The sequence below is a fragment of the Camelus dromedarius genome, chromosome 21, assembly GCF_036321535.1.
Source record: "Camelus dromedarius isolate mCamDro1 chromosome 21, mCamDro1.pat, whole genome shotgun sequence".
Classification (NCBI taxonomy): domain Eukaryota; kingdom Metazoa; phylum Chordata; class Mammalia; order Artiodactyla; family Camelidae; genus Camelus; species Camelus dromedarius.
Window position 1 is genome coordinate 17,761,747 of NC_087456.1, and position 20,343 is coordinate 17,782,089.

Sequence of the window (20,343 nt, forward strand, 5' to 3'; positions counted from 1 at the left end):
TCCTGTTTCGTGGGCTTGTCATGAGCACTAAAAAGGTAGTAAGTGGCACGCACTTGGCACATGGTAGGCGCTCGGCAGGTGTTGGCGGTGACGGTGATCTCTTTCCCGAAAAAGCGCAAGCCTTCCAGGACCTCGCACTTGCCCTGCTGGCCCTGCGCGTTTATGCCTCGCTGGTGCCCTCAGTGCAGCCCCTTTTAGTCTCCTCAGTTAGCTGGGAGCCCCGTGAGGGCAGGGACCCTTTGTAATTTTTAACCCATGAGAGGCATTTACCAGGGGTTGGTTGGTTTGCTGAGTTAACCCAGTGAGTTAACCAACGTCAGTAGTGGTTCAGGACACCTGGACATGGTCTAGCGTTGCCTCCATGCTCTACCACTGACTTCTCGTGTGACTTTGTGCAAGTTAACTGGACCTCAGTTTCAGTTTTCTCATCTGTGAGATGAGAAGGTGATGGAAGCACCTACTTCTTAGGATGGTAGTGAATTTGACTTAGATGATCAGTGTGGAGGACTCAGCTCAGAGGCTCAGTAAGTGCGAACTGTTGTCGGTGGTGGTAGTCGCAGCTGGGGTTGGCTGAAGATGTGAACTTAGAAGGACAACAAAAATGAGAGCAATACCCAGCACGGAAAATAAGAGACGATTTATACGCCAGTAGAACACCCCAAGGAAGCTCTTCAGATGGTGATGGAACATTCATGAACGATGTGGGCTGGGGAAGGCTGTCCCAAAGAATAACTTTTTAATTTTTAAAAAAATCTGTTTTCCCAATATTCAATATACGTTGACAGAGCTGCCTTGAAATCCATTTCCTTACCTAAGTCCCTTTTGTCTAAAATCTGGGCTGTAGGTTTTTGTTTTTGTTTTTTTTGACAAATGTGAGCCTGGGCTTTTTTTACCTTTTCTGAGCTTGGGATTGACTTTATGGCTGCACGTGGAGTGACGTAATAGAAGCTGACTCTGAAAAAGGAGGGCGCATAATTTTTAAAAGGAGAAAAACACTCCTTAGAGGCACTGCTCGGAGTGTTCGATCTGAGTTGAAGTAAACCCTCCTTAGCTCTTCTTAGCTCTTAGCGGGCCTCAGCCTCCGAAGGGAAGACACGGCTCTCCCGGTGACTTGCTCCTGTATCAGCGGTGCTCCTGCCGGCAGACGCTTGGCTGCTAGTTTCCTGCTCTGATGCGGGGCTCACACCTGGGGACTTGATTCATCTGGTCTGGCTGGGGGCTGGGTGCAGGGACCTGAGGCCCAGTTTGCAGAACACCCCCGGCTTAGCCTCATCTAGGTGCTGAGGGCTCCACTGAAGGAGGGTTCTCTGGCGGTGAGACGGTGTGGCCAGCCCACGGCCAGCCTTGTGTGCTGCGGGCACAGGCTTTGGCTCAGCCCATGGCTCTGGATAAAGCAGCCATCTCTTTCAAGGAGCCCAAAATACACACGGAACCCATCAGTTAGCAGGAACGTTTCTCATTAATCAAAGCACAGGGCAAGGGACTATGTGGAGGGTGGCCCCTCCTGGTACCTTCTTGCTTTTTAGCCTTAATGGTGACATCTATTTATCACATGTTTCTGTTCCATTTGTTTCCAGCAAGCACGAAGCCAGTCGGCTACCGCCTCAGTAGCTCGTAGCCTGTGGGCTCTCCACACCCAGGCCTTGATTGGAGGGGGAAAACCACCTAATGGTTCATGGAGCTCAACTGCGAATAAGATGTTTTTCAGCTGTCTGATTTAAATATCAAAGCCTTAGATTGGCTGTTTCTCAAGGAAAAAGGCTGTTGTCTACATCTCTGCGTCTCCAACAGTACCCACTCCGGAGCTAGGCGGCAGAGTAGCTGCTCAGATGAGTGGGTCAGCCCAGGCTTGGGGCCAGGGAGACACTGAACCTGGTCAAGAAGGGGAAGAGCCAGGGGGTAGGTGCCCTCTGGGCAATGGGGAGGGTTGCAGCTGCCAGAAGAATATGAGGAGAGCATGAGGAACATTGTTAGGTTTCCCAGGGTGCAGTTTTACCTGTCTACAGAAGCTGCATCATGTTTATTAAGGGCGTCTGCCCACCTGTCCTGAAGTCCTCAATCTGTCCTTGTAGGTGGTTACTTGTGCTCAGCACCTGCCAGAAATACGGTGGCAGGAAAGCTTGAACCGAGGGCAGGCTGAGCCCATTGTCTGCAGAACAGCCTTTGAGGTTTTTGATTCCAACTGGGAACATGTAGCCTGGAGTTTGAAATGCATCTTGAACTTTTAAAATCCTGTGGAGACAACCTAATTGAACTGCTGGTGCTTTGGTCTGTGAGGACCTTGAGGAAGGGCGTGTGACACATCCAGCTTCTTTCCAGAACAGTTCTGGGTAGTTGTTCAAGTCTAAATTGAATCCAAAGCCGACATTTCCACGGGTGAGTGTGCTGCTGGCTGTAGGAAGCCGTCTATGGACAAATGAGGATGATAGTTTGAATTAGCAGCTCTGGAGAGGAGAGCCCATCAGCAGAATGACAAATTTAGGATCTTTAAAGACATCTGGTCAGTGATGCCAGAGCTCGTGATTGACTGAGTGATTAATAATGGAAAACCCTTAGTTCAGTGTTTCCGCCTTCCCTCGCCCACTTCCCCAGCCGGGGCGGCCGTCTGCTCCAGCCGGCCAGAGAAGTTTCCAGCTGAACAATGGAGGCATTTAGGCCCTTCATCTCTGACCTCTGTAAGTTTAAGGTTTGCATTTTTCTTTAGCTTATCCAACTTCCCTGTGCTTGCTGATTGACAGCTCACCCAGGAGGCCCCAATTCCCATCCTCATCTGATACAATTTCATTCACTTAACAAGTGTGTTCCATCACAAGGGCCCATCACAAGCCAAACCAAATCTCGCTTCAGGGTCCCCCTGACTTACAGCTGCTAGCTCACTGCCAGGAGCTTCCCTCCAGCACGCAGAGCAATGGAAGACGGCAAAAGGGCTGAAGGCTCTGCCCCTCTGCTCTCTGATGCCGACTGCCCCCAGTTCTCAGGACCCATCGCTAAACTGCCATGGTTTTTTGTTTTCTTTTTTCCAGGCTAAAGCAGCTGGAAAAGCACAGCCAGGCCACCGCCCAGCAGCTGGTGCAGCTCCTCAACAGGCAGAACCAGCTCCTGCTGGAGAGACAGAGCCTGTCGGAAGAGGTGGGACGTCTGAGACTGCAGGTACTGTTCGTGGCGGGCTCACCACCCTGATGCTCAGGGTGCCCATGGTCTTTTTCTTGTTCCTTTCCCAGAGCCGCGTCTTATGAGGCTAAAGTCCCCAGGGTCACCGTGGTTAGCGAATAAGCTGGGGGGGGGCAATCCTGAAGCCTGTGCTGGGCGCAGCAGAGGACACAGAGGCTCCCTGTTTAGGGAGCACACGATGGTGCGGGAGAGTAGGCGTGAATCAGTGAGCCACACGGAGTGAGGGCTGAGCCGCACTGTGCGGGCGCTGCAGCGGGGGTGTGCTCAGGGGGCCTTCTGGAGGAGGCTGGCTTTGAACTGCCCCTGGAGGACATGTACAGTTTGAACTGGTTGAAGAAAGAGGCGCTTCCTGTTAGGAGAGTCATTGTGAGAGGAATGCGGGAGTCTTGTTCTAAATCAGCTGATAGACAACTGAGCTAAGGCTTGGAGTGCTTGCAGAGGGCCTAGTGGTGTTACACAGATAACACGCAGTAACTTTCTTTGAACAAGTCTGCAAGATTGATTACTGTCTCCATTTTACAGATAGGGAAACTGAGGCTCACACAAGCATATACCGCTAGCAGGTAGGGACAGTGCAAATGGCGCCTAAGTCTGACTCCACAACCCAGGCTTTCCCTGTTCAGGTGAGGTTTAGGGCCACCAGCAGGGATGGTGGAGGAAAGAAGTCTCCAGGTGAGTTTGGAGTATTGAATGAAACTTTTCCCCCTAAATTGCTTCTCTTCCCATCAGAGGGGCTGTGTTTTTTGCCCCTTCAAGCAATTTGTCAGGATAATGAGGTGGTCCATGGGCTGGCTGTGGCCTTGGCCTCTAATTAGGATTGCACCCAGGTGCTCCATGAGTGCCCGGGGGACGTCCTGCAGTGAATGTTTGGAATGATTAATAGAGAAAATGTATCTGGAAATGAAAATAATGAGAAACTGTCTCTCGTTCTGTTTTCAAAATGACCATGTGTCCAAATGAATAGCCTCTGAGCAGCTTTTCCCACTCAGCCCACCAAAACCCTCTGTTCCACAAATAGGAAGTGAGCAACCCCAGGTGCCAGTCACTGAGCTCAGGCCCAGGGATGGAGACACGCCTGCGTGTCTGTCTCCCCAGGGCCTCTGAGGCTGCTCGCAGGGACGGGTGGTGCATGAGCCCCACAGCCTGCAGTCAGATAGTCATCTGGGATGCATGTGAACAAATAAATGAAGGAACATGGATTCCAGGGCCTTTCCTTGCAAACACTAAGGCAGCATCTCTGGGAGCAGGGCCCAGGAACCTGCATTTTAACGAGCTCTTTGGATAATTCTGCAGGACACTAGGGTTGGAAAACCTCTGAAAATGTTTAGAGGCAGAAAGAACAGAGAATGATTCCAGGGTGCACCACTGTTGTGAGGCCCTGAACAAGTCATTGAAGTCTCTTCTAAGCCTCAGCTTCCACACGTGCACAGTGGATGCTCTACCACCTAGCTCAAAGGACACTGGAAGTGTTCAGTGGGGGCAGCTGTGAGGTACCTGGCAGGATTTCTTGCATATTGCAGGCCAAAGAAATGTCAGTGTTTCTTTTCCTTCCCTCTCCAAACTGGAGAAGGTCCTGTGAGAAGCCCAGGGAGGGCCGCACCCTGTGGTGCCCATAGCTCCTTGGACGTGCACAGGTGCAGCCTAAACTAGACCAGAACCCAGCTGTCCGGGCAGGTCCTTGGAGGGGTCCAGGGTGGTGCCAACCAAAGATCAGGGTAGCAGGTATCCAGGCAGGTGGAAGGACTGCAGCTCATGGCACAAGCGAACCTCCTGGCCTCCAAGAGCCAAGAACGACCCAGGACTCGGGTTGTGGAGAGTCTTCTGTACGAGCTCTGAGCGCGTGGCAGGTTCCTCTCCAGCCTGGACCAGATCACTGTCCTGTGGGCTTTGCCTTTTACCTCCCCATCTGCCTCCCTTACATCCCACTCAGATCTTAACATGGGTTATCGACGCTTAGAAACCTCTTCCAGGGCTTTAAAACCCTGATAATTGCCAAATGAATTGCAAAATTTTTATAAAATGCATTAAAAAAAAAAAAAAACTCTAAAACCTCAAACTTCTTCCGAAAAACGAGCAGGTCTTTCTTCCCTTGCCTGAACAAGAGAAATGATTGGACCACCCTGTGCTGTCTGGTACTTGCCCATCTGGCTCACCTCCAAAGGGATCTTTCACATTCAGATACGACATTTGGAGTTATTTTAATATGAACCTTATGAGAAAAATTTGGTAGAGGAAATAGTGGTTTCAGTAGCAAATACTAGTGTTCAAAGATGGGGCAGGGACCCGGTTTTGCAAGCTCTCGGCCAAACATCTAAACCGAAGGCCAGCTCTTTCCACCCACGTGCAGCGTTAGGCCTCCTCGTGCCATGGAATAAACATGAGCCGTGTGTTTAGCTGCCAGTGAGCCCTGGGGATGAGAGAGGCTGCGGTTTGCCCCCAGCAGGTGTCTGGAGGGCGCTTCCCCCCCGAGTTTCGGAGTGACCAGCCACATCAACCCCACCCCACCCCACCCTTTACCCGAGAGAGTCCTGTGGCTCATCTCTGGTTTCGAGGTGATTTAGCTAAAGGCCTCTGTTTCCTCAGCCTGGATGAATTAAGCATAATAACTTAATTCTGCATGTCAAACCCAAAAAACCCCGTCTACCCAATTCTCAAAAGAGAATGGCTGTTTTCTGGCCTGGGCAGCTGCTCTGAAGCTGAGTCACATCCCCCAGTTCGCTCCTGTGCACGAACCCTGGGCCCTGCAGCAGATGCCGGCCTCCGGTTGGCCTGTGGCCTCTGACAGGAAACATCTAGTCTGTTTAGAAGGGTTCATTATTCCAAATTGTTTCTGCTTAACTTCTGAAACATGCACAACAACATGCCTGGCACAGGGAGCTGGTCCCAGGCCTAACTGCCGCACTGACATTTTTGCCCGTGAGAATTCCCGTCTTGCCCTGAAACGCAGCCGTCCGGTGGTGGCCAGTCTGGCGAGAGCCGGGCCAGCCCTGCAGGGACCCAGTGGGCGTGGCTCGGGGCGCTCATTGCCAAGCTCAAGGCTGCTTTTTGGACTTGATCTTAGTTTAGGACTGATTATAAACGATGTCTTTATGAATTCTGCTTCATTCTTGAGGGGAACCTTCTAGAAAAGAGCTTTTAAAACATGAAATGCTCTGCTGGTTCTTATAGAGATAGAGACATGAAAGCACTGGCCCAGCCTTGCTCCAAACACGAGTCCCCTCTGTTCTCTCCAGGGACAGGAGACGCTTAGAGAGCTCAGCCGGGAGGAGCAGCACTCACTTCTTCTCGGGAGGCAGGCCCAGCTGGGGAAGGACGGCCCCTGGCAGCAGTGGTGGGGGTGGTGTCCAGGGTAAGGGTCCCAGAGGAGTTTCAGCAAGGCCTGACAGCTGGGAGCCGGGTCAGAGGCCTGTGACCCAGTGCCTGGGGTGCTAACATCTGGCCGGGAAGGTGATGCCAGCTGGTTAGGAAATAAGAGTCTTTTCTTGGGGAGAATGGCATCTGAGAGACAGGAAAGAATGGAAATTAACTGTCCACTTAGAGGACTGGCATTTACATCAAGATTCTTTTCTTTGTTTATATATTTATTTGGCAATGAATATGGTTCCAGCTGATTTTCACTTTCTGATAGCCTCTGTCGCAGCAGGCTGTTTGGGTCTGTCCTCAGGGTTCAGTCTGGGGAGGCTGCCTTTTGAGTCCCTTCATCACTTTTACAGTTTAGAAAACAGCATCTGAAGCCGACTTATTGGTGATTAATCAGTTGGCCCTATGACTTCAGAGCATTTTTGGCAGTGAATGCACTTTCTAATTTGATTTAAACTTGTGCGTGGATCCAGCAGCCATATGTGATTATATTCAAAATCATGGACATTATCTCGTTATACCAAAGGACTCGTGAAGAGAGCTGAAAACAAGCACACGAAACAAAGACACAGATGATGACCCAGGGAGGAGAGGCCTGTTTGTGACCAGAAGGAGAGGGAAGGGAGGCTTCAGAAATGTGAGCTCCCCTGAGGGCCGCTCGGCTGGGCTCCCTCAGAGGAGCCCAGCTGGGACTCGGAGGTGTTCACCAGGTCTGTGGTGTCCTTCCTTGAGCCCTGGGGGCTTCACCCAGCTAACGTCGGAGCTTCTGCAAAGCTAGCTACCTGCAGGACAGATGGTGCTTGAATATAACAGCAAATACACTGAATAAAATAAATTAAAAAGCCTCCTCCTGAACCAAGATTTTTTGGAAAGAATTCTAAATAGATGAAAACAAACAATTTGATTTCAACCAAATTGTTGTTTTTTTGTTTTTATCCTGATTTTCACCCGAATTGTCAGTCTCAAAAATAAACACTGATACATTCCCAGAAAATATTTTTCAAATAAAAACTGACTCTGTTAAAGTTTGCCCTGATTCTTTCAAAACTGTGTACAAGACACTGTCAACCAAAGTGACTTGCATATTTTTTTAAATAAACTTGAACATATGCAGCTAAAATGTCATTAACTCCCTGCTGCCTGAGTGTGGTTAAGAGTGACGTAAGACCCCTGGTGCTGCGTTTCTAACGTCAGGGTCTTGTGACCCTCAGAGAAGCTTCCCCAAGCAACTCAAATAGCATAGTTTAACTTTTCTTTTTTTTAACTAAAGGCCCTGTGCATGGGTAATATTGAAAAGTGCATGCAGATTCCTTTAAGCCAAACTTACTCTTCTGTTACGAGTTCAGTTTGTCCAAGAGTGAATAATTTCAGAGTAAGACTCATGGAAGAAAAATAAATTGAATTTTTACATTGCTTCAGATACATTTGCTCCACTTATTGCTTCCCGAGTCAGACATTACATTTTGCAATATAAATTCACAATCAAGATTTTAAAGGGAGCTAAATATTTTAATCCAATTAGACAAGTGAACAAAACACTGAATATTACATGTAGTGTAGATAAGTGGTTCTTGCCTTTAAAAGACTGTAATTCCGTCACATTACAACCCCAAATGTCAATGTTGTCTTTATTTTTAACGCTTTCAAACATGAGGCAGCCAGAGGCTCCACTCTCTGCTGTTGGTGACACTGTCTGTCCTTTGGGAATTCTTAACATCTATTTACCATGGAAACATGGTTCCTATAAAACACAGACCCCTGCCCATGTGCAGGGGAAGTTCTCGTGACTCATGGGATTCAAGAAAGCTGGAAGGTGACAAACCCGGGATCCCACGGGTTCTGGAAGGAACCTCGTGTTGAGTGTGTGCTGGGGAGGAGGGCTGGCGTAGCAGATGCCAGCCCCGGGCGTGTGTCCTCCAGCTCGGACCGCGCCTGCCTGTGCGCAGGGCTCCCTGCTTCCCCCCACGTCCAGCTCAAGACGCTGTTTCCCGGGAAGCCCAGGAATCCCCGTCTTCAGCCTCTTTCTGCAAGGAAGTCTGTCCTGCTTCTACCTTTGCATTTTTCTGGCTTCTATAGTTCTTTTCCTGTTTCGGACCCCGGAGGCAGCAAAGCCAGGCCTTGGAGTCCAGAAAAAATGGGGCTTGCACTCTGACTGCCACAGAGCTTTTATTGTTGGAGGCCCAGAGGGAAGAACGAACTGAGGGTCTGCGGTGACCTTGCTGTGACCTCCTGCCCGCCTGGCAGCTGTGCCGGCCGAGGGAGGGGCAGCTCAGCCAGAGCTTCGGTGATCTGTGCTGGGCGGAGGCGGGCCCAGGCCTCTCCCCGGAGTTCATGACCGTGAGCCCTGGGCGGAGAATTGCCTTCTCACAGGTTGGCAGCCATGTCCGAGGCCACGTTTCCACCAGGTTCCCCAGAGGACTGGTGAGGACAAATCGGTGACCATCCATAGGCCACTTGGCTTGTTGGTTCCAGGCTGCCCGACATCCGATTCCTACTGAATCCCGCAAACGTCAGCCCTGGTCGCTTGCGTGCCCTTCCCCCAGGCCGGCCGGAACAGCATGAAACAGAGCCGGACTCTGAGGTCAAACCGCCCAGGTTCAAACCTTCGTTCTGTAGCCCTTCAGGGAAGTTTTTAGCTTCCACATCACTCAGTTTCTGCTTTAAAAAAACAAAGAAACAAAAAAAACCTAACTAATAATAGAACCAGCTTCCTTTTAAAAGGGAGCTCCCTGCATTACCAGAGCCCAGAAGAGATGGCCAGCCAGCAGGGTGGCACTGAGATCCCTGCAGGCTGGAAAGGGCCACTTGGAGAAATCATTTAACATCCTTTTTACACAAACAGAAAAATCAGGCCCGGAGAAGTGGAGTGAAGAGAACTGGGAAATGAACTTCCAGAGAGACTGGTCTTCATCCCCTGGGCCTTGGGCTGGTTGGAAGGGGAGGGAGGCTTTTTTCTCCCGGGGCAGCGGCCTGCAGCTGGGCCCTGGCTGGGAAAGTTGCAGCGCAGTGGCCTGGCTCTCAAGGTGGGGGTGTAGTGAGGGCAGGTACTGGTGGCTTCCCTGGAGCTCTGTCAACAGAGGCCAACCTTTGAAATGCCTCGGACAGAGGTTGGGGGAGGGATCCTGCCCTCTCTAGTTAAAAACAGGACAGGTCCACTTTTTGACCTGGCCACACAGCAACAGAAAATCTACAGATGAGCAAGGGGAGAGACCAAGGATGGGTATTCCGTTTGCAGGGGCTGCTAGCACCCCCATGGGCAGGGCCTGCTAGCACCCCCATGGGCAGGGCCTGCTAGCACCCCCGTGGGCAGGGCCGCGCTGGACTGTGACAGGCTTGGGAACAAAGAGGCAGAGAAGGCCTGCTGGACCCCACGGCGTGGTTGCCTGGGGAACAATTCAGGTCACCCAGAGAGACTCATTTTTTAAACTCTGAATTTAAAGTTAAACTTCAGAAACAAATTAGACACGGAAGCCAGGATTTGTGGAGAGAAGGCTCTGTTAGGGTTTAAAACGAGAACAAAGAAAACAGGTCAGTCGCGAGCTTGCAGTCCTGGAGCATTTGTGTCATCTGTGGACAGCACTTCAGAAGAGCAGCTGCCAGGGTACCTTCAGCCCTCTTCAGTCTGGAGGGCAGCCACTGGCCACTGCAGTTGTGGCCACACCACCTAGGAGGGCTAACAGCAAGGGGCCTTGGTAACAAGTCTGAAGGCACACTTGTCATCAAGGTGGGAGGATGGTGGCTGAGGGCTCAACACACAGTTCAAACCGGCTGATGCCCACCGGCACACACGCCCTTGTCTCCCTTACAGCCAGACTGTGGCCACTGTGGCGTGAACAGTGAACCAACTTTCTGGGAGTAGGCATGGCTAGTATCCCTAAGAAGTGATGGCAGATGAACCCGATTTGGGCGATAACTAAACCTTCTCTGTGGACATGCCACTGGCCGGGGGGAAGAACACAGAAACATTCCTTAGTAAAGATCCAAGGGTGACAGCAAGTGCTGTGTTTAGCAGGCAAGTTGCTGTAATTAGGGTCAACTACTCATCGTCACATTTACTGAATGGTCACCGTGGTTGGGCGGTGGTAGGCGAGGGGACCGAGTGTGAACGCTAAGTACTGTGATACGAAAGTGGGGAGGATTACTGGGCTTCGCCTCAAAACCAAATGAAAGAGAAAACCGACAAGAAGACAGTGATGGCCGAGTTGCTCCCGGGAGAGAAAAGCAGGCTGAACCCCTCCCCGCAGCAGGGTCTTGGTCAGGTGATGGTCAGGTCCCAGGGAGCCTGGAGTCACAGGAACCGCAAAGACCCCTGGTGAGAAATGCTCGTTTCCTGGAGCTTGGTTAAAAAAACCCTGCAGTGCATTTTCCTTCTACTTAATGTCTTTACTGTTCTCTGTTGTGCGTGTTACAGGTGTGTTTCCTACCTGAAGTTCAGTTAAATTTTTCTTTTGAAATGTGCCTGTTGAGGTTTATGCTTGCCCTCGTATTCAGAGACACCCCTGAGTCTTTAGAGTTAGAAAGTAAGCCACCATCTCCGGGGCTCCCGGTCAGCTCCAGCCTGCCCGTCTGTGGGACAGGAGGTCCTTCAAGCCGGCCACGAGCCGACTGATCAAGACTGGAGGCAGATCGGCTCTCAGAGATCCTGTGTTTAATGGGCAGATGGAGTTGGTGGCCGTCTGAGGACAGAGGGTGCCCTTTCTGCAGCAGTGGGGCCCCGGGACCCACGGCCTCCCTGCGCTGCTCAGAAGCCCTGTGGGGCCCCCCTGAGGCCGCACACAGACACAACTTCCTCAGGGCGCCGGGGGAGCCTCCTGCCCTGCCAGAGGGAGAGGGCTGCACACGTGATAAACTGATCTCCCACAGACTTGTCCTGAGGACTTCTGAGTGACAGCCATCCTGACTGGTGTGAGGTGATACCTCATTGTAGTTTTGATTTGCATTTTTCTGATAATTAGCAATATTGAGCATTTTTTCCTGTGCCTATTGGCCATTTGTATGTCTTCATGGGAGAATTGCTTGTTTAGGTCTTCTGCCCATTTTTGGCTTGGGTGGTTTGTTTTTTTGTTATTAAGTTGTATGAGCTGTTTATATATTCTGGAAATTAAACCTCTGTCAGTTGCATCATTCGCAAATGTTTTCTCCCATTCCACAGGTTGTCATTTTGTTTTACTTATGGTTTCCTTTGCTGTGCAAAAGTTTGTAAGTGTAATTAGGTCCCATTTGTGTATTTTTGCATTTATTTCTATTGCCTGGGTAGACTGCCCTAGGAGAACATTGCTGAGATTTATGTCAGACAATGTTTGCCTAGGTTTTCTTCTAGGAGGTTTATCGAATGGTAAGTGCTGGAGAGGGTGTGGAGAAAAGGGAACCCCCGTACACTGTTGGTGGGAATGTAGTTTGGTGCAGCCACAGTATGGAGATTCCTAAAAAAAACTACAAGTAGAGTTACCATATGACCCAGCAGTCCCACTCCTGGGCATATATCTGGAGGGAGCTCTAATTCAGAAAGATACATGCACCCCAATGTTCACAGCAGCACTATTTACAATAACCAAGACACAGGAGCAACCTAAATGTCCATCAACAGAGGACTGGATAAAGAAGTTGTGTATATTTATACAATAGAATATCACTCAGCCATAAAAAAGAATAAAATAATGCCATTTACAGCAACATGGAAGGACCTACTGATCATCATTCTAAGTCAAATAATTAAGAAAGAGAAAGAAAAATACCATATATCACTCATATGTGGAATCTAAAAAAAGAGAAAAAACAGGACATTAATGAACTCATCTACAAAACAGAAAGACTTGCAGACACAGTAAACAATCTTATGGTTACTGGAGGGAAAGGGGGTGATGGGAAGGGATAAATTTGGGCGTTTGAGATTTACAAATGTTAGCCACTACAAAAATAAATTTAAAAAATTTCTTCTGTATAGCACAGGGAACTATATTCAGTATCTTGTAATAACCTTTAATGAAAGAGAATATGAAAATAAATATATGTATATATGTATATGCATGACTGGGACATTGTGCTGTACACCAGAAACCAACACATTATAACTGACTATACTTCAAAAAAAAGTCATGAGGAGTGCCTCACATACACTGGGAAATCTACTTGAAATGTAAACAGGCAAGGCAAGACTGATTTTCAAGTTTCTTTTGTGCAAACTCTGATCTGGGTTTCACTCATTGTCCTGTAATCGAGGCCTAGGTTGGGTTAACAAGAGCCCTCTCTGATTCTAGCTCAGCAAGTCTCTATTCGGGAGTGCAGAGCCCACCTGTTTCTCTTGAGGACGAGTCTCACCCAGCCAGAGACAGGGCAGGCCTATGACCCTGCTCTGCATTCTGATTTCTCTGTTGAAGTGAAAATGGGGACTTGGTAGTTACCACCTTAGCCCTCTGCCCAGTCCCCATCTTCTCTGAGATGTCACATTCCTGGAGGGCAAGGACCATGTCTGACTCATCTTCCCATATAGGACATAGAAGGTACTTGAGAAACGTTTTGTGGAATGTAACTATTTCCAGTGGTTTCTGACACCACTTCCTGACCTGGTTTATTCTGCACTAATTTGAACAGCCACGTCAGCCAGGGCAGGCAGCAGTGAATACGGATTTCCTAACTTGTGACTCCCTCAACCCAGTTTTCATGAGCTAGTTTTGAAACATTTATTCTATTTAAAACTGAGAGACCACATACACCAAATTCCCTCTTCCAGCCTGTGGGAGGTGGTTTCCATGTAAAAATGCCTTTATATATGTTAAAATACATTGTCTGCATTGAAAAACTAGGAGGTTTTAGCTTGTATCACTTCACCAGGAATTTCTTAGGGACACCTGATCTATATCCTGTTTTTCGGTCTAGTTTTACTCACTGTAACGTCTGAGCAATTTTCAGTAAACAGACTCTAGCACGAATCACTGTCTCCTTTCCCCTGCCTATGGGGACAGAGCTGGCTCTTTGGCCAAGTCCTGTCATCAGATCAGCCTTATTTAAGAGACACACGAATGTCCAGAAATCAGGTTGTTTTCAGATTTAAAGCATTAAAACAAGAGTTCACCTTATAGTCCTATGAATTTCGCATACAATTGGTTAATATAATTTCTGTATTTTTAGCAAAAGAATTTTCTCAAAAACCTTGGAAAGAAGTGACTAAACCAGTAAGAAGACAAATCACATTGAAGAACATGATCTATTTAAACTTACTTTTTATTATCATTTTTTTCCAGTTACCCAGCATGCCACAATCTGATTGCTGACCTGGATGAAACAGAGTGAAATAAATGATTTACAAAGAGATATTTACATTCATTTGATTTGTACGTAAGATGTCACAATGCACTGCGACCTCCCCAGTGGACACCGCCCCGGACTGCGGTGAGCTGCGTCGTCATTGCCACATTCGCTGCCAAGTGGTCCCTGCAGGGCAGACGGGCTGGAGCTGAAGTCTGAGACTAGATGAGGAGACCTCCTGGTGTATGTTTTCCAAAATGGCTTGAAGTTAGTATGTTTTTATATCTGCTCACTTGTATGCTTTGTTACACATATGAATTTCAATAAGTAAACTTTTTGAAGACTTGAATTGTAATGTTTCCTTTTTATCTTGTAATGATGAAAAAAATACCAAAAAAGGCACGTATTTTAACTAGGCCAAAGGGTGTGAAGGACCAAACCTTCTTCCTGCCTTTCCTGCTTCTTTCCCTCTTGATGATCTGCACATGGCATCCTTCAACTTTGCTTTTAATCAACATCCTGTAAGCCTCCATTATTTATCATCCTGCTAATTTGTGCACAGTCAGAAGACACCAGGAAGCACTAAGCATTATCCTCTCCACTCTGTTAACAACAAAAACAGACAAAAAGCATCTTTGGCTTGATGGCGTCAGGTTTCTTCTTCAAAATGCAGTAACTGAGAGGGAGCCTAAAAACGTACTTCATGAAATTACAAAATTTACTTAGAATTCTATCAAATACCTGTACACAGATCATTGTTTTAGTTTAAAATAGTATTTCTACTATACACAAGCCCTCAACTGCTTTAAAGTAATAAAAATGGGCACTGAAAGTGTTGTGTTGTTCTTGAGGATGACACTGGAACAGCAAGGGCAAGGCTGCAGTCGGGACTAGTCCCTGACCTCAGGCTGTTCTCCCAGCAGCGCTCTGTCACCACCAACACCGTCACCACTACCACCATCACCATGGCCTCTCATGGACGTGGCTTAGGCTTCGGAGGCAGTGGGACGATACACCCACAAAGACCATTTGAGCCTCTTGCGCATGGACACAGTTCCAGCCTGGAAGGACAGAACTTCTGTTCAAATTTAGAAGCTTTTTGATTTCATCAAATGTGCTAGACATAAAGGTTGTCACGTGTTAATTGTCCCTAATTCTGTTTCAGGAACAGTAAATAAATTACACAATTCTAAAAATAGCACCTTTAAATAATTACAGAGGTCACTTTATGTTAGCCTCCTGGATCTGTCAACCCCAGTGGTTCTGAGAGAGGCGCCCGTGTGAGGAAGCCCTCCCGTTCGGCTGTGTGGCATACACGTACGTGCCTGACCAACTCTGGTCCCAAAGCCTTCCCCTATCTGGCACAGTCACAGGAGCAAAGCCAAGTTTCTACAACAGTAGGTTTATGAGGTAAAATCAGAAAAAGGCCCCATCCAGAATGCTCCTGGATAAATCAGACCGTAGGCCAGCCCTCCTATCCATCTATCACCCATGTCTAAGTTGGTTAATTTGCCCTGAAGTTTTAAAAATATATTCTAAGAAAGAAGTATGCAGAGCAACACATTATCAGGAAGACATTACTAGTGAGCTATGCTTCTTAAGAATTCTGGGTCCAAACCACCTGGTGTAAAGACTATCAGGGGCTTAACCAATCTCCAAAGAGACCTAGTCCGTCTCTGGCGTCACAGATCTGGCCTAAACCCATCGCTGAGAGGTCAGCATCTCCCCTTTGGAAGGATCCCTTCATCAAAGTTTGTATAACTGCACTATCGCCATTTTTTTGAAGAAACAAAATAATTCTGTGTTTGGAGCTACAAGAAACTTACATACTTTCCTGTCACATTTTAAATAGAATAGGTTAATACCAGGTGCAGGTGGAGCTATTAATCTTTTTTTTTTTTCAGAAGTCTAATGTTTAATTTTCTGAGATTGCAGAACCACGTCCAACAACAATAAACAGAGAAGTAGCAGATTGACATAGTGCTTTATTTAAGCTGTCTGTACGAAGGAAAATAATGTGCATCCCTATCATATACGTGTAAAAATACTAAGGATGTACAGTGTACAAAAACAGTTTCTTGTCGTTATTTCACATCCTTGTGGGTCATATACGTAAGGAAATAAACAGTTTTAGTATGACCAACAGTAATAGTAATACAGTTTCTTGGGTTCATAGTTGCGTCTGCTTAAAATCCTTAACCAGATGACTAGATCTTGCGCGGATCTAATGAAAGAACTAGCAAGGTCAAGAAATGTCACAAACTATAAAGCTACAGGGAGGTAATTCAATTACCAATTTAGAGGTTTTCTTTTTATTTAAATAAATACTTTACATTTCATGCTTGCCTGTAATGCACTACCAGGAGCAAGGTAAGGAAATTCTACTGTGGACAGTACAAACAGTAGCAGCAAAGTGTGTACACTGAGGTGTGATATAGAGACCCTGCAGTTAGTGGGGGGGCCCTTACTCTGGACTCGAAGAGAGGCAAGTGGCCCCTGCAAGAACAGTCAGCTTTAAGAAGCCGGAAATCAGGTATGGGAAATGGAAAACACTGGAATAATGCTATGTAGTTAGTGTGGAAAGCAAAGCTGTGAGCAGCCCTGCTGAAAATCCAAGCAGAAACGGCCCATTTCCTCCAAGATGGCTGCATCATGGCAAGAGGCAGACTCGGTACAGGATGGAGTCCGCAGAGCCGGAACTCTACTCAAAGAGAGTAGCTCCCGGTTCAGGCCTTTCCATCTGCCAGAATCCAAAACTTCAGCTAAGGGCAGACACAAGGGAAGCTTCAGAATCTTCATCTAAACACATTTCTGTTTTTCTACACCAGCTGACTGAGGTCAGGGAGTGAAAGTAAGGAATTCTCAAGATTGAAGCCAAGAAAACACCTTGTGTGACACTCACGGAATCTCAGAGTGGGTACAGGGCTGAGGACTGAGCCCCGGGCACTGGCTGGGGAGGGGGAGCCTGCTGTGCAGAGCAGCCAGCCTGGGGCATGGTCAACGCTACCTTGAATCTTTAGGAAGTGTCCTTGGCCAAGGTCATGGAAATCACCTTAAGATTTGGAAAAAAGCCCAAACTCTCAGTGTGCTTAGTGTATGGTGTCATACTTTCCCTCTGAAGAAATGAATGCTCTGAACACCAGCCCAGCTCAGCTGTCCTCTCTTTCTCTTGCGTTTCCTTTTTATACAATGGATACAAGACAACTTACAGGACAGACCTAGTCTACTTTCTTGTCAAAGTGAAACATTCAACATAATTCCAAGTGAAAAAAAAAAAAAGTTGAGCTATATGTGTACGAAAGAATGAACTACCATTTACTGTAACTTCCTACTCAATATTAAGGATGAACTTCACTCAGGTAGAAATATGAAAAATTAGGATAAAATCTATGTCTGAATATGTCTTAGCTGCCTTAGTAAAATGCCCTTTAACCCCCCGTCAGTCCCAGTGGCCCACCCACCGCCAGCAGTGGTTTCATATCTATAAATCCACACTTCCAGCGTCAAGAGGCTAAGACATCTGCATATGAGTATGATTCATCCTGCTCAGAAAGTCACTTGCTCTTTCACACAACGCAGTCACAGCGCTACACCATGCTGCAGTCTTCCATTTGGGAGCTGCCAGATAGTTTAACTAAGTACATCTCCACGATTGCTCCATGGAGTCGGGAAGCCTCCTGATTGCCGCAGGAAGGGCCCCCCGCCCCCTGGACTTCATAGGCTGCTTTGGAAAATGTCAGCTCCTAGCACCAAAGGGTTTAATCTGAAGATCATCATTAATGAAGGAGAAAGATGAGGTTTGCATACATGTCCCCTTTCAGTGAGAAGTGTTGGAATCTGAGGACATGAGTATACACAGAAAAAGAAAAGTTGGAGGTGTTCTTTTTTGTCTTGTTTTTTCCCTGATGGCTTAATTCAGTGATAAATGTACCATGATCAGAATAAACACACTAGGTCCTTATCCTTTAACTGCCCACTTCGTTAACTACTCGAGATGTGTTCATTTTGCCAAGTAAAGTTCATTGCTTATCATCCAGGTCTCAATTTTCTTCATTGCAGTATACTGCCAGGCCGTCAGCACACTTCCATTCTCAGAAGAGCAAACATCGACACTCACTGGTTTCAACCCCTTGGCATGGAGAGTTGGGGATTTCTCATTTTTAGCACCAAGGGGTTAAATGACAGCATCTCTTCTCCCAAAGCCAAACTCTAACCCTATATGTACAATTTCAGAGCCTCATCAAAATTTGTTTATATAGGAGAAAAAGTGCATGGTTCTCATCAGCGTGTACATTCCTTGCACATGGGTCAAAATAAACTGCAGTAAGTCTATTTTATGTAAGTTGGAGCTGCATTTGCTAACATGACATACAATTCTTATCACTAAAAAATAAATACTACTGTAATATAAACAAAATCATAAAAGGACATTCAAAGTTTTAACATCCAAGAAAAAGCTAATTCACGTAGAACTGAAAATAAAAAAATTAAAACAAGTAAGGTAAACGCCTGTTTACCTTGGTGTACAAATTTTGGTGAAAAGCAGGATCATTACACCTGTCTACATTCTTCAGCCATCAGAGGTGATAGTAGGAAGAAAGGAAAAAGGTTTCCAAGCACGGGGGGGGGGGGGGGGGAATACTCTCTGGTGCAAATCGTATCACAGACCCTTTAAGTGACCTTGACTCTGCTGTGCATATGCCTCCTTCCTTGGTAGAAAGTGTTCCTTTGCCAACAACTGCCCATGGAATCTGGACGTCCACGTGGAACAGCAGGCTTCCTCTGCAGTATTCAACAGGAATTTAAGTTTATATATGTATATCTCTGTCTTAACCGTTGCTCAGTCCTTCTCTCAAATGCTTCCTAATGAATTCCAGCCAGATCTCAGTGACACATACCTACTTTATGCACTGATCTGATCTGCTTTATTAAGATTTTGCATATGCACATGACCACACTTCAACTGCTTGTTCTGTATTATAAACTAAATCTTCTTAGTCTAATTAGTTTTTGATTTCTCTTCTAGAAAGTTAAAAAATGTACCTAGAATCAGTGTATCTCATGTAGCCTTCACTGTTAGGGAGAAACAAAAGCTGAAAAGGTCAGAAGATGACAGTTGGTGCACAAATGAACGGTGGGCTCATGACTTCCAGAGACTGTAAGATTACCTCTTAAAGTTGCTATAATAGTAAGACAGTAGCAGCAACAGCATGAGACCTTAGACTGAGATACAATTTCATGCAAAAACAAAAAGTCGAGAGTGTTTGCGTATATGTGTGTTCTCATGTGAGTGAAAGGCGGCGAGGGGTGAAGACCTTGGACTGGTCTGGGGCGTCTGAAGGTGCTCCTGCTATCTGTAAGAGCTGGGACTGGTGTGATGTCCAGGAATCATTTTCAGTAATAACTCTACGATGACGGTGAAGTAGCAGAAGTAAGAGACCTATTCCCGGCCACTTGCAGAGTAGGAAAACTGAGGGAAGTGCGGCCGTCTCTCATTGTCCATGCAGTCCATGCCGTCCTCATCATCTGCCGGCACAAACAGCTATTTTAATTCATATTTATTTCTTGCAACATTATCTCTGATCTACATAGTTCTAACTCCTGACATAAAAAGATTAGCAGAGGCAAGAGCGCCCAGAAACTTGTGTTAATCACTAAAACACACAATGGTTACACTTACTTCAAAAATGTCATTTTCAAACACATGACCTACGAAGACATAATACTATCAAATCATCTTCAAGACACTAATATTTCAGGACTCAAACTGTGGAAAACTATTATCGAAGAAGACAAGATTTTTAAAATAAGAAGGAACAAATGATCTTCAATAACCTTCAATTTCATAAAACTATGTACGTCAAAATTACAAAGTCTGTGAATCCTAAGGCAGCCAAAGTATCTGCCTAGAATCCAGTATCAATCTGTCCCCCAAATGCCTGTATCTCTTCTTCATGGTGCTTTAGGTGTGATTGCAAAATAAAGCTTATTGTGATTCCATCTCATCTGAGCCCCTGATTACATGTTTAAGATTTTACACTCTTTACTCCACATCTAATATCTGTCTTAACTCACTGTTCCTAATTTTCCTACAATAAACCTTTAAACAAGAAAAAAGAGACTAAGACAAGGAAAAAGAGGGAAAGAAGCCAGTATCTAAGTACTAGCTCATCAGGAAACAAACGGGGAGACTTGAAAGGCATGGAAAGAGACTGTTTCCATTGAAGCTGCTCCTCAACTTTCCTCTTCCCTGTTTCCTTGCACTAGAAAGATTACAAACGATCACTCAACATCTTCCCATAACAATTTCCATGATTAAAATCTTGCACTGCCAGGATGCTCTTCCTTACATGTGGCCATGCACTCAGTCACTCAGCCCAGATTCCTTGTGCATCTGATCTGCTCTGGGCTCCAGGCAAAGTCCTTCCCATCCTCAGGGCTCATTGTCTGTAGGGGAGGCGCCCATTAAATCCCTCTGCTCCACTCAAAGTGCCTCTGATCATATACTGTCCTGCATGAAATAAGTGAGAGTCTTTCAAATACCCAACTGTCTTTTCTTCAGGCAAA

At 46.7% G+C, this 20,343-nt stretch overlaps 2 protein-coding genes across 17 annotated transcripts in view; one reads left to right on the forward strand and one right to left on the reverse strand.

Annotated features, from left to right (window-relative positions):
- The window catches only part of SDCCAG8 (SHH signaling and ciliogenesis regulator SDCCAG8), a 185,448-nt gene extending 171,323 nt beyond the window's left edge, over window positions 1-14,125 (forward strand). For all 7 annotated transcript variants that reach the window (XM_031438535.2, XM_031438538.2, XM_064477226.1 and 4 more), the window contains 2 exons: window positions 3,024-3,150; window positions 13,773-14,125. In XM_031438535.2, coding sequence (XP_031294395.1) covers window positions 3,024-3,150; window positions 13,773-13,795 — 150 coding nt within the window. In that variant the 3' untranslated portion in view covers window positions 13,796-14,125. The remainder of the gene's footprint in view (window positions 1-3,023; window positions 3,151-13,772) is intronic.
- Window positions 13,735-20,343, reverse strand: part of AKT3 (AKT serine/threonine kinase 3) — a 210,645-nt gene continuing 204,036 nt past the window's right edge. For 9 of the 10 annotated variants that reach the window (XM_064477232.1, XM_064477235.1, XM_064477234.1 and 6 more), the window contains one exon: window positions 15,745-19,302. In XM_064477232.1, the coding sequence (XP_064333302.1) occupies window positions 19,217-19,302 (86 nt within the window). In that variant the 3' untranslated portion in view covers window positions 15,745-19,216. Of the gene's footprint in view, window positions 14,380-15,744; window positions 19,303-20,343 lie in introns of those variants that run through there. The other variant, XM_064477233.1, reaches the window with a different exon arrangement.